Below are 13,657 nucleotides of genomic sequence, written 5' to 3'. Positions count from 1 at the left end.
AATACATATTTTTTAAATCATACATATGTTTTATATAAGTTTAGTTTATATTGTATAATTAATAATATGATAAAAATATAATAATAAAACTACATTTTAAGTTTTAAAAGTATTTAAACTGGTCAACATTATAGACACATAAGTTTGTCTATAAACTTGGATTGTATCCACAAAATTTTTATTTCTTAATATTTAACCCCAAGCCAAACTTACGAATTTTGAATTTTTATAAGAAGTTATATTTTTTACGAAATATATATATACTTGGTACTATCACTTATTATATTTATGAATTGGTTTAATAATTGTTTGCATGATGATAATTGTATATTTTAATATTCATTTTAGAAAATTTAAACTTTGTTTTAAAAACAATGAAAAACATTAGAGTTGAAAAATCAATCATCAAACAGCTGCTGGCTATGTATGACTAACATATATATTCACATGTCATGAATTGTCGATCGACTAGGGCCACAAAAATGTAAGAATGATACAAGCTTCTGGTCAATTACATTTTTTAGATCAATTGTTAATGGCTACGAATAAAATGAAATAAAATAAGGTACTTATTTCATGAATTTTTAGATCAATTATTAATGGCTACAAATAAAATAAGTTACTTATTTCATGAATATAGTAACATCCAATATTTTCCCTGCTAACTATTAATTAACCTTGCGCGCACATGGAATTTAAAATAAAATTTTCATAGTAAAGGTTGTTTTTATATATTTTTAGAGTATGTCTATTGTGATAATGTCTCACAAATATTTATTCGTGAGATATGTCAATTATTACATATTTATAATAAAAAGTAATATTTTCTTTTTTATAGATGATCCAAAATATTGAACTCATTCACGAGCTATTTGAACAGTTGTTCGGATATTAAAGTTCGAGAATGTAACGTAAGAAATGCTTGAAATATATTTAATATATAATAATAAAATATTAATATTCACATGCGATTTGCATAATTACTGGTCAAAATAAGTTTAGTTTGAATTCGATTCGAAAAAAAGTTCGAACACTATTAAATTTAACTCGATAATTAAATATAATCAAATATTTATCGAATCAATTCAAAAATTCAATGAACCGGACTTGAATTTTTTTACATCCCCGTAAATGAAAACTTGTGGAGTATGATGATGATGCCACGAGGGAATCGTAGAGAACCCCACGAAATTCCAGCTGGCAATCCAAGGCAGGGTAATCGAGATCGCGCGAAATACCAACCTCTTATCAACAATAATCTTTTGCGGATAAAATATATTGCCCCTCTCCCTCTCTTCTTTCTTTTTCTAAGCTCGGACTGCCTTGCTTACTTCCAACCCGACCCGAGTTTGCCCCATGTCTGCCATTGCGACGGCTGCTGCTCTTGCTCTTCCACTCTCTTTCTGCCGGTCTTCCAAAAACAACAGCAAAAAGGTGCTTCCCTTTTTTTCTTTTTCCTTTTGTTTCTTTGCCTTTTCTTTGTTCTTTGAAATGGTTTCTTGATTTAGTTATGGTGTTTTGTTTTCTTATTTGTGTTCATTTATTGGGGAAATCTCTTTGAGCTCCACTAATAATATTTGGATGGTTTTTTTTTCCGATTTATTTTAGTTAATCTGCTGTGGGTTTGAGTTGCTCTGAGGTGTCGAAACTGGGCATTTGATCACGCCATCTCTGTTGTCTATCGTTATTAGATGGCTTATTATTATTATTATTATTATTATTATTATTATTATTATTATTATTATTATTAAGTGAGCTTGTTTCGTGACATTACAGTGTAGGAGATATCTGAGGAGACTGTTTTTGAAATATAGCATTCTGGATTTTATTTATATATATATATGGCATTTGAAAGCAGAAGGTAATATGGCATTTGTTTGTTCCTTTTCATCACTCCATTCTGTTTAGAAAGTTTTAACCTTTTTATATTCTCGATAATGGGTTCGCAGTTCCTCAATGTATGATAACAACATTTTGCTTTTGTTCACCGCTGATTTTTGGTACGTAGTTAAAAAATGATAAACTAGTCTCTCTGTCCCCTCACACTTGTGTTTTCATGATCCACGAACTTTTTTTTTTCAAATTCTTTCCTCAATCTCTGTTTTAGTTTAAAGTTCTTGATCCTTAGCTCAACCATGGTGTTTCTTTGGAATCTCACAGGGTGTCAGAGGAGGATTTAGAGTATTTGCTATAATTGGAGAAAATGGTGGTTTTGTCGAAAGGAAAAGCCCGTGGACTACACTTTTTGATGTAGAAGATCCGCGATCTAAGGTTCCCACAAATAAAGGAAAGTTTCTTGATGTGAATCAAGCTCTGGAAGTGGCGCGATATGATATACAATACTGCGATTGGAAGGCTCGACAAGATGTTCTCACGATCATGCTTCTGCACGAAAAGGTTAGTCAATGAGTTCTCTGCTTTTGCTGTTTGATGGGAAGCCCATGTCCGATATTATTTGCTGGTGTATTGTCAAACTGTATTCGAATTGATCTATTTTTTGAGTTTTTTATATCTTCCATTCCGTTGGATGTTCTCAAATTCGATAATGTTGTGTAGGTTGTGGAGGTATTAAATCCTCTGGCTCGTGAGTTCAAATCAATAGGAACTCTAAAGAAGGATCTTGCAGAGTTGCAGGAGGAACTTTCAATAGCTCACAATCAGGTACGTAGTACTCAACGAGAGAGTTTTCTCAAAATCCTAGTACACCGTGAAATTTAGCTAGAAGAAATTTAGCTATTATATAATATCAAGCAGTGATATAACTGAATTTATGGTGCAATCTTTGGCTGCTCAATCTTTTTATAACTGCTGAATATTTTAGGTACATATATCAGAATCAAGGGTTTCTGCTGCTTTGGACAAATTAGCTTACATGGAAACATTGGTTAACGATAAAATATTACAAGACACAAAAACCTCAGAATCTGACTCGCTACCCTCTACTCCAAGTACCTCTTCTGCTCAATTTCTTGATACTGTAAAGAGCAGCAAGCAAACCCGACGAGGCCTAAATGTATCCGGTCCTGTCCAACCTTATAGTGCCAATTTGAAGAATTTCTGGTACCCCGTTGCATTTTCTGCAGATCTGAATGATGATACCATGGTGAGGCCTGTTTAATGGAAACTTGTTTCCTGTTATTTTGGACTTCTTCAGCAACACTGCTTTTATGTATTCTTAGCAGGTCCCAATGGATTGCTTTGAAGAACCTTGGGTTCTGTTTCGTGGGAAAGATGGCAAACCAGGGTGTGTTCAGAATACTTGTGCTCATAGAGCCTGCCCACTTCATTTGGGTTCAGTCAACGAGGGCCGGATTCAATGTCCTTATCATGGTAAGATTAAGGGTATCATCCCAAAAATTTAGGTGTGATTCGCAGCGTAGCCAGTAATTTGAACCCTCAACTGGTGTATTTCATAGGACAAAACTTGATGATCCGAATTGATTATAAACTTATACTTTTCACTTATTTTTCAACATCAGGGTGGGAATACTCAACTGATGGAAATTGTGAGAAAATGCCATCAACTAAAAAACGAAATGTCAAGATCAGAGCTTTGCCATGTTTCGAGCAAGAGGGGATGATATGGATTTGGCCGGGGGATGATCCTCCTGCAGCAAATCTCCCTTCTTTGTTACCACCATCAGGATTCCAAATACATGCCGAGGTATTTCTTGCACCTAAAATATTCTGTCGTACTGATTCATCCAACTTTTTATATAAAACATTTTTGTTATTGTGATTCTTCTGATTTCCTTGACAATGGCAGATTGTAATGGAACTTCCGGTGGAACACGGGCTACTTTTGGACAATCTTTTGGACCTTGCACATGCTCCTTTTACCCACACTTCTACATTTGCGAAGGGATGGAGTGTTCCCAGGTTTGTTGCTCAACTTTAGCCTCGTGAAATTGGTTTATTACATCAGTATCGCTGATAAAAATTGGTAAGAAGAACCCACAATTTTACTTCTTTTGCTGTTGTATTCACAGCTTGGTGAAATTTTTGACACCGGCATCTGGACTGCAAGGATACTGGGATCCTTATCCAATTGATATGGAGTTCCGACCACCTTGTATGGTATTGTCTACTATTGGGATCTCGAAACCTGGGAAATTAGAAGGGCAGAGTACAAGAGAGTGTACAACACATCTACACCAACTTCATGTTTGCCTACCTTCATCTAGACAGAAGACTAGATTGTTGTACAGGATGTCACTGGACTTTGCTCCCATCTTAAAACACATTCCTTTCATGCAATACCTATGGATACATTTCGCTGAAAAGGTACATTCTTGGTTCTTCTTGTATATAATTCTGTCAGAAAAAATTCTGCTATTCCAATTGCTTGGATGATCCATAAATATCTGATCAAATCCCAGCTTGCACTCGAACAGGTTTTGAACGAGGATTTGCGTCTTGTGATTGGTCAACAGGAGCGAATGCTGAATGGCGCAAATATATGGAATATGCCTGTATCGTATGATAAGCTTGGAGTCAGGTACAGGCTATGGAGAGATTCAGTGGAACAAGGATCTAACCAATCTCCTTTTAGCAAATCAACGTAGAGTATTTAAGCAGTTTTCTTCCATTGATTCTTCATACACCATCATGAACCCTTTCGGAACAGAACGATCAAAACCTTAACTAAACGGTTCTACAGCATTCGTTCATACAAGAAAATCTCAGGTGAAGCTCGATAGCTGGAAATATATTGTCAAAGAGCACACCCTTTGTACAAATAAGAGCAACTGTACACTGTAATTTTTCCCTTCCAAGTTTTTTTGTGTACAGTTTCTGAGCAATCTCATTAGTCTCACTCCACCCCTTTAGACAGCTACGATCTGATTTTCATCTTGTAAGTGAATATGTCAGATGTAACATGAATCATCATTATCAAATGATTATTGCAGTTCGATGTTTGAATCTTGAAAACGGAACAACGAGGTAATTTCTGATGAACTGAGCTTGGTTAAGCACAGAGAATAAAAATCGAGGATATATTTTTATCATGAATATGAAAAACAAAACTAATTTCATGAAGTTACAGAACGGCATCCACTTCACAACCAAACACCAAAAACTAATTTTACTGTACCACACTCGAAAACCTAAAAACGTTGATTATCACAGAGCAGACCCACAAAATGGACAGTACCGGTAGGAGGGATCCATCTCCCTAGCACAGGACTGGCACCGGATAGCATCCATCCCCGGCGATGGGGGCGACAGGGACTGCGGGAAAAAGAGCTTGCAGTTATCGCAGCGCATCAGCGGGTGCTTTCCAGGCCACCGCCACACCGGCACGAAGAAGAGCTTCAGCACTTTCTCATACTCCACGAGGTCGGCGCGTGATCCGCACGCTATGCACTTCCCCGCGCCGCTTTTCAGCACCCGCGTCGCCTGCTGTTCCAACCCTCCGACGAAAAAGAAAAACATTTTCCTTTTTCTCTGTTGTGGTTGTGACTTAAATGACTCGTGAATAAATTTATTTTCTTATATATACTATATAATTTTGGATCCCAGTTATGTTAATGATTATTATTTAATAACTAGTGTTTTATCGTATATTAATCTAAATTTTACGTGCTTTCACAATTTACTCCATACTAACAGAGTAACCAAATAATGGGAAAATTGATTTTTAATCTATTATATTTGTCTTGTTGTCATTTAGTTTGGTATATTTTTAGTTTTACATTTGTAATTATACTTTGTAATTTTAGTCGGATTTTGTATGGAGAAATATTTGTTCGTCTGATTTGACGTGAAAACTTGCTATATAACCTTTTAACGAAAAATGGATGAAATTTGTAAATAGATTGTTCCTTGTGAAAGATATTGCAGGGAAATCTGCACGAACGTTCTTTCTCGGATTATCTTGATAGGTTGATTACTATTTTTAAAAGCTATGTTAGGTCCTTTCAATTCATTAATAAAATCAAAATAAAAAACAAAATTAATCAAAAAATGGAAACACATACTATCAGTTACTATGATGATTTCAGATTGATTTTAAGTTGAAAGAAGCTTGAGTAATTATATCTTCTATGGTTGGATTTTATTGATAGTCGAACAAGATTTAAACATGCATATAATATTAGACTTTAATATTTATGAGAAAAATCACGACATAATTTGATTGTTCTTTTTTAAAATTGCTTAGAACGTAACACCTACGAAATTCTCGATTGCAAATGGTGTAAAATCTAGGGACTACAACACATATTTAAGCTGGTTTCCAAACTGCAAGCAACTCTTGGAACATATCGACTACCAGTTCTCGATCCGCGTGTCTGAAAAATTCATTCATCTCATCTCTGACATCATAAATCTTCCCAAAATCAAGCAAATACATCATGCATCCTTTCTTCAGTTTATTCAGGTGGTAAAGCCAAGCCTCCTGCAATCTCTCCAGCACATTCCCCGTGTTGATATCTTCCAAAAGACTCTCCTCACATGCATCCTTCAAGTCCACGATATCATATTTGTTCGCTGCACCTAATAATGCTAATCGATGCTTCCAAAAATCTTCTTGATTTATCGTTCCGTACACGTAGCTGAGGAGGGCCATACAGGACTCGGATGTCATGTCTTCGATGTCGATCGTGGATGATTCTTTTTCTTTGAGATCATGCTGGAACATGCTGAGAAAAACGGGGGAGCTAGCTGAAAGAATCGCTCTGTGGGCTTGGAGGGTTCCGTCGCATGTGTTGATGGTCACATCTGAATGAATGGCCTCATCCAGCATGCGAGAGAGGCATCTGAGAGTGCTTTGTGTCGCCAGATATTGCATCGTGCCATCACTGGGCCATATAGAGTTTCCTTCTCCACCCTTCAATCCCACAGAAAAAGGACATTTCAAGGACGAACAAAAAAATGCATCACTAAAAAAGGACATAATTGAAAAAAGTTCAGTATTCCGATTCACAATGTCATGCGCACGCGCTACATGAGCTTCAAAACTATGGCGTCTCAGCCAGAATTTTGTATACAAGGGTAAAAACTGAGCAGCAAAATTTTGAGGGCAAAATCATATTTCAAAGAGACAAGCAAGAGCATCTCACATTTACACCGCAGACCTTAAGGTCAAGAAACTCCACGTCTATGACGAATCGACCTTGAAAGTTAACATCCACGGGGCAGGCAAAGTCATCACTTGTCCGCAGCAATCTCTCGTGTACTGAGCATAATAAAACCACCACCGTATTTTTTTAATAAACATACACAAAAGGCAATCCAAACAAGTATAAAACTCCATTGGTACATCAAAATTCACATTCAGACATTTATTCATTCACTTTGCACAAACCTCCTCAAGGTAATGACTAACGCGAAGCAGAAGTAGAAAAAATATACAATATCTTAAAAACAATTGTCTTCACTTGTCTCTAAACATCTTTATCGAAAGATGAGCGAAAACTATACGCCGTAAAAAATTATGAATCGAATTTCTTTACGAGGTGATTTGATTCCCAACTATTGAAAAGCAACAGACTTGATATAAAAAGTAGAATAAAAAGATTTTCATCCACGATACCGCCTACCATAAAAGCAACAAAAATACAAAATCAATTGATAAATTCACAAGAAGGTCAACGAAGTAAGAAGAACAAGATAAACACATACTCGGCGAAATATAAGGCCTTCGGTTGGAACCAGCGGTGGTGACTCGGAGAACAAACCGCGCAATCGGCGGCTGGTCTTTCGAAACCCGAGACGGTTCAGGGAAAAGCCGGATATAAACTGACCGATTCTTCTCCACAGATAGATGCCTGGAAAGGAAGGGGAAAATTCGATTCAAATTGATGATCCAAATCAGATACAAGTTTATGCCAATCGATACCAATTCCATAAGCCGATTTTGAAAGGGTCGGATCTTTTGTAAGCCGTGGTTGGCCCGAAGTTGTCGACTTTCCACTGAGCTAATCTTGCTATAGTTTCCACTTTCGTGTCCGCCATTGTTGCGCTCTCTCTCTCTCTTTCTCAGGACCCGGCGGAAAGCGAAGTCCAATGGAGCTGGTGAAGGACTTTTAGAATTGTGATTTCAGGAAGCGTGACGGGGGTGTTTTGGTCATTCACTTAATGTGTTCTATTGCTGGTAATTAGTTAATTAATTACCAATTCGAGAAACATATTTTACAAAATCGTATTTTTGGTAATTTAGGAAACAAGCAAGTTTGCCTTAAAATAACATTCTTAAATATATACAGTCGGAGATTAGCTTAGATTGTGATTTCTAGCACGGAATTATATTTCGTGATGTGGCAAAATTGGACCTTATTTTGCAACTTTACCATCTCAGCTATTAATTTTTATTTTGTAAAAAAAATTCCAATTTTAATCATTATGATATTGCGTACAAATAATAAACGCATTCCACTTTTTCCCGAACTTTAATTCATTGAATACCAGTGAAAATATTGCGCATGTTTGGGGAAATAAATGAAGTTGCATTATTTTCCCAGTTGACCTTTCAAAATATGGAACACGTATTTAAAACCGCATCATATATATAATATTATATCATATGATCGTGGCGTTTAATTTATGCTACAACAATATTTATTTTAGAACATCACTAAAAATAATGACGTCATTGGATTGAATTTTTTAGTTGAGTATGACTCAAGTGAGGAAGTTGGTGAAAATTACTCAATCAAAACATTTCTTTGAGTTCACTTTCTACCCACAAAATTGTGGTACTATGTCATACAAAATGTCGTACACTTCATGTAGAAGTGTGGTATACTTCATATGGAAATGTGGTACTAAAAAAATACCTAGGGACTGAAGACAAAAAAATCGACGGCTAAGGACTGAAGGCCAATTTCCCGGACTCAAGTGCAGCTATTAATAAATTATTATTTATACATGAATACATTGTCATTAATTAAGCAAATTCAAACAATTTATCGATTTGGAAAGACTTGAAGGCCGGTTCGGATCTTCCGAAGGTGAGTTTGGACCTTCCGAACCCACTCAAGCAACAAGGTGGAAATGTGTCCCATGAGCATCGATATGTAACAGTCCAGACCTTCTGGACTCTGGATTGGAGCTTTCGATCTTCCTCGTCTAATGAGGTGTCAAAGAGCATGACACGTATGTCTCAAGCCAGTTAGGTCATGCGAGATTCATTTATAAGTGCACTTCTCAAGCTTTCTATAATATTTTTTTGATCATATTATAGGCATGTTTATCCATTAAGGCCGTACGAGTTATGAAGCGCTGCCGAAGTATTCGAGAGTGTGAGGATCAGACGAAGAAGCAAGCATCCCCAAAGACTAATGACGGAAGAATGTATGTTTGGAGAGCCTTAGAAATAGCTTGGGGATTAAGCATACAACATGTTTATAAAATATAAGGGAAAATTAGCTCGGAAGAACATGTAAATTTGGAAAGTTAGTAATGTTGTCATGTTTGGTGTTTAGCAGACATCCAATATTTCCAAAACTGTTAAAGATACATAAATACTATCTACGATATTCACATGAGTTTGCAAATTCTTATGTGTGGTATATTACTTGTCATACGATGAATGTTTACACTGTCATTTATAAATGTGGTATTTGCATGTCATTGGATAATATACCTAGGAGTTGCATATATAGATTTGGACAATCCTCCTCTCTTGAGCTAGCTTTTGGAATTGAGTTAGGTCCAAGTTTCAATCTTAACGTGATATCAGAGCTCAGGTTCCATCGTCACGTGTTGGACTGCCCATAGTTGGGTCATCCGTTCTGTCAATAATTTGGTCATTTGTAAACTTCACGCTTCAGATGTTCATTCTTGGGTGTGAAGAGGATGTGTTAGTTGTCTCACATCAATTAGATAAAACACCTGAGAGTTGTATATATGGTCTTGGACAATCCTCTCTCCTTGAGCAAGTTTTTGTGCTTGAGTTAGGTTCAAGTTCCAATCTTAAAACGAGCGACTCGTGAACTATAAAACACATAATTTTGACTTGAATTTGGTTTGAAAAAAATTTGAACACGTCCAGTTATTTTCAAGGTTTATTTGGCCCCCCACTTTTCTCGTCCCTGGTCGTCATTTTTGGGTCTGGAGTTTTAGCATTCTGCCTCAACTTTTCTATCATTTATGCCATTCAAAACACAACCGAAATCTTAAGATAAGCGTCCCTCGAAAAACCGTCCCCCAGTCTCTTAATCTTCCTCTTCAACTCGTCTGTGAAATCTGATTTCCGGTCTCATGATACCAGGTTGCGTTTGTTACATTTTCGTGGCTCATATTTCAAAACCCGATCTCTCAAATGAATATCGTTGGATGTGCTGTAACTCTACTCGGGTGCACCTTCTACGGATATATAAGGCGCATGCTCTCGCAGCAGACACCAGGAACCGAACCCCTCGGGCTAAAATAGAGTTCATTCCATTGATTAACGAGAAAGTCTGAATCTTGACTGTAGAAACTATAAATGCCCAACAATTTTTAATCAGATTTACCAGAGTTTTAGCTCAAGAAAATACTCAATATTCTCCGGCCTGGACATATTTTTTTTTGTATGAAAAATGGTGCTCAAAATATTGTGCTGCGTATATTGGATGTTGCGCACATACAAAAGGTCGGATTTTTATTTCTCAACCAAAAGAAATAACGTACGTTTTATGATAACCTCAATGGGACGAGGATAAACTGCGATTTTCTCACTTGAAAGATTTCAGAATTTCAAGTCATCTTGGTCTAGGGTGAAAAAATCAAACAAAATAACCAACTGAGTACATTTGATTTGAAAATTCAACGATCTATTTCCTTTCTTATACACATTTCGATTAATTTAATATAATACTATTAATAAAATTGGTTTTTTTAAAAAAATATCATTAATACAATTATTTTGATTATTTCCGTTAGATTAATTGATTTTATGCGAGTCGATTTTTAATATAAAAAAAGTTACATGGATTTGGTAGTTTCACAATCAAGTTTGGTTTTTGAAAATCGATGGAACCTATTACTAGCTATTGTTTCGTCCTCACACTATTGGCAACTGAAAAAGCAAGGCATCCAATGGCACGAATTAAAGAAGAACTTCAAATTTCTTGGCTACATGTTCCTATTTCAGCCTGCTGCCCACACATCACTTTTCCCAAATCATCACTGAACAAATAAATTCCTCTCAAATTTTACATAATTGCAAATTCTATAAAGCGAGAAAAGATACTTCTTCTTCGACTCTAGATTAGTTTTTTCTTCCGAAAATACCGCCTCAGATATAACGACTGTGAAATTGAGGTCACAATGCAGATGCCAAGAGACATAATGCTAAACCGAGCCACTCTACTATTCGCCGTCTCGCTCACCTCCCTCATATCCATTTCCCTGCACAAGAAAACCAAACATATTTCAAAATGTAAGCTTTCCCCACCCGGAACATTACACCACTCAGCCAAATTACAGGGAAGGAAAAAGCAAAATAGCCATGGAAATTTTACCTAGACATCATATAATTCATATTGTCACGAATTGCTTGAACAATTCCTTCCAGCTTTTTTAACTCAAGTTCAAGACCCTACAAACAAATATAATATACGATCCATGAGAATGCAAAGGAGACTTAAGAGTGACATAGATTACAAGAAGGTCTCGAATATCAACTGTCCTCAATCCAGACAACCGCGCATAATGATAGATAGGAATTAAATAAACTAACCTCGATTTTCTCTTTTTTCGCTACCGAATCCCAATCTTTCGCAGAAATTCCGGTTTTCCAGTCAATGCCCACGGTCACGGTTTTACCTCGATGTTGCTCTCCATCAACTGTAAAGCACGCCGTGTAGCTACCAGTCTCAGTTGTAGTAAAATAAAACTGACCGTAAGAGACCTTCTCTTGGTGATAGAGATTGTTTCCATACGGTGAAGTAACCTAAGATGCATAAAACAAGTATAGCGTTAAGACAAAGACAAATTAAAACGAGTTTGTAAATCCTAAGGCTACCACAACGCTGTCGTGCCCCAAGAGCATGAGCTAGATTTTGTAAGATGAACCCAAATTCATTAAAATTCCATCTTCCAGTCTTAAATACTCTGAAACTCGTAATACACAAACCAAGGTGTCAAATCAACTATATTTTTCTTTGTTTATGTATACTATTATATCAAGGAAGATGTCTTGAGTACCTACTTTGTTATGCCAAATATTGGATGGAAAAATAACTCTTCAGACACTCATATACCCAATCTGAAACTAGAATTCATATCCGTCTTCATTGATTACAACCATCATGCCATTTTGCTGGGCCATGCGTAAAATTTTGTTCTTTTATCCAAGAAATGCAAGTACCAAACACCTGTCTATCTAAGGATTACTGAAAAATTAAAAGGGCAAAATGAAGTCTGATTGAAAATTTATATTGAAGCTAATCGAAGATCAAATCGACGCCCAAATTACATCACTCAATTCTCCGTTTTGCTGCACACAGACAGTGAACGGGTATTGTGTAAAAGGGAAAGTGATGCTTAACCTTAACAGAGATAGAGGGTGAGACGGTATGATTCACATCATCGTTTTGGCCGAAGAAGGAGTGGTAATCGCCCAAAACGACAACGTTGTTGTGTAATTCCTCCGACACGCACTTCGTCCCCGTACTCGGAAGGTCCACCCACAACCCTCTCACCGCCGGCGCCACCACAAACGCCACCAGTATCACCGCCGCTGCCTCCACCAACTTCATTTCAATAAACACTTCCGCTGGAAAAAAAAAACACGTTTAGTTGGGTGTATATATGTGTGTACGGCTGCCAGTATATGTAATTTGTGTGAGAGGAGAGAGGGACTAGATGAGGTTTTGCGGTGGAAGTGAGCCAACGCGCGTGAATTTGCGAGTGGGTTAGAGGAATCAAAGTGTTGGCGCCACGCAGTTCAAGTTTCATTTCAACCAATGAAATTGCGCCTTTTGTTTGACTAGGTTCTCCAGTTCGGACAAAGATCCAGCGAAGGCAGAGTCTCCCACGCGCGTCATTTTTCTTTGGGCTATAAGATTTATACATTAGCTAGACCAGGAATTATGGAGCCCGAAATAATGCCGAAGGGCTGAATTTTCAAATTATAAATGGGCCACCTTTGGCCCGTCCCAGTTTTTTATCATGGTAACTGCCAAGCCCGTGCCCGGTAACCATGAAAACCCAAAAATTGGAGAGAATAAGCTCACGTCCTCTACCCACAGCATTTTATGGAAATGAGAATAATATATTTTTGGCCCTATTAGAAATGGAATAATGACATAATTAATTAATATTAGCGGGACATGAGACACCCGTGATCCGTATAAAAAAAGAGAAGTGGTATTTTTTTAAAAAAAATTAAAATAATATATATCCATTTTTGAAATTAAAATGGCCAGAGAGAATATATGATGAAAAAGAAATATGGATTATAAAGTTAGGGGGTAAAATGTATTTTAAAAATGATTAAAAAAGAAATCCATCAACGTACCAAAAATTAGTTACTCAAAAGATTTTAGCTTTAATTAATAGCATAAATTCGTTCATTTCAACCGATGGAAGAATAAATCATTCACACAATTTCTATGTCAACAGTCAACACTCTTTTAATGTTATACTCATGCACGAAGATTTTGATTTTTTTTTTCATCTGCAAATTAAAATCATAATCAAAATATTTTGTATTCAAAATTGTTAC

At 36.5% G+C, this 13,657-nt stretch overlaps 4 protein-coding genes across 4 annotated transcripts; 1 reads left to right on the top strand and 3 right to left on the bottom strand.

Moving 5' to 3' along the window:
- Positions 1 to 1,276: 1,276 nt before the first annotated feature.
- On the top strand, positions 1,277 to 4,919 carry LOC140825685 (chlorophyllide a oxygenase, chloroplastic). Its single transcript, XM_073187596.1, has 9 exons — positions 1,277 to 1,434; positions 2,161 to 2,397; positions 2,557 to 2,661; positions 2,822 to 3,103; positions 3,183 to 3,330; positions 3,480 to 3,664; positions 3,767 to 3,879; positions 3,990 to 4,284; positions 4,395 to 4,919. The coding sequence occupies exons 1-9, from the start codon at positions 1,357 to 1,359 to the stop codon at positions 4,563 to 4,565; spliced, it is 1,614 nt and encodes a 537-aa protein (XP_073043697.1). The 5' UTR covers positions 1,277 to 1,356; the 3' UTR covers positions 4,566 to 4,919.
- Positions 4,920 to 4,983: 64 nt separating this feature from the next.
- Positions 4,984 to 5,470, bottom strand: LOC140825686 (uncharacterized). Its single transcript, XM_073187597.1, has one exon. The coding sequence runs from the start codon at positions 5,434 to 5,436 to the stop codon at positions 5,125 to 5,127; it is 312 nt and encodes a 103-aa protein (XP_073043698.1). The 5' UTR covers positions 5,437 to 5,470; the 3' UTR covers positions 4,984 to 5,124.
- A 657-nt stretch (positions 5,471 to 6,127) lies between these two features.
- Positions 6,128 to 8,052, bottom strand: LOC140825684 (BTB/POZ domain-containing protein At1g21780-like). The gene is made up of 4 exons (XM_073187595.1): positions 7,844 to 8,052; positions 7,627 to 7,772; positions 7,065 to 7,180; positions 6,128 to 6,832 (listed from the first exon to the last, which is right to left on the bottom strand). Exons 1-4 carry the CDS (start codon positions 7,957 to 7,959, stop codon positions 6,227 to 6,229), a joined length of 984 nt encoding a protein of 327 aa, XP_073043696.1. The 5' UTR covers positions 7,960 to 8,052; the 3' UTR covers positions 6,128 to 6,226.
- Positions 8,053 to 11,006: 2,954 nt separating this feature from the next.
- LOC140825683 (transmembrane emp24 domain-containing protein p24delta5-like) lies at positions 11,007 to 12,784 on the bottom strand. The gene is made up of 4 exons (XM_073187594.1): positions 12,480 to 12,784; positions 11,669 to 11,881; positions 11,451 to 11,527; positions 11,007 to 11,337 (listed from the first exon to the last, which is right to left on the bottom strand). Exons 1-4 carry the CDS (start codon positions 12,687 to 12,689, stop codon positions 11,193 to 11,195), a joined length of 645 nt encoding a protein of 214 aa, XP_073043695.1. The 5' UTR covers positions 12,690 to 12,784; the 3' UTR covers positions 11,007 to 11,192.
- Between the last annotated feature and the right edge of the window lie 873 nt (positions 12,785 to 13,657).

Source organism: Primulina eburnea, chromosome 3 (assembly GCF_022965805.1).
Source record: "Primulina eburnea isolate SZY01 chromosome 3, ASM2296580v1, whole genome shotgun sequence".
NCBI lineage: Eukaryota > Viridiplantae > Streptophyta > Magnoliopsida > Lamiales > Gesneriaceae > Primulina > Primulina eburnea.
The sequence above is the reverse complement of the archived record's forward strand: the minus strand, read 5'-3'. Positions and strand labels throughout refer to the sequence as shown.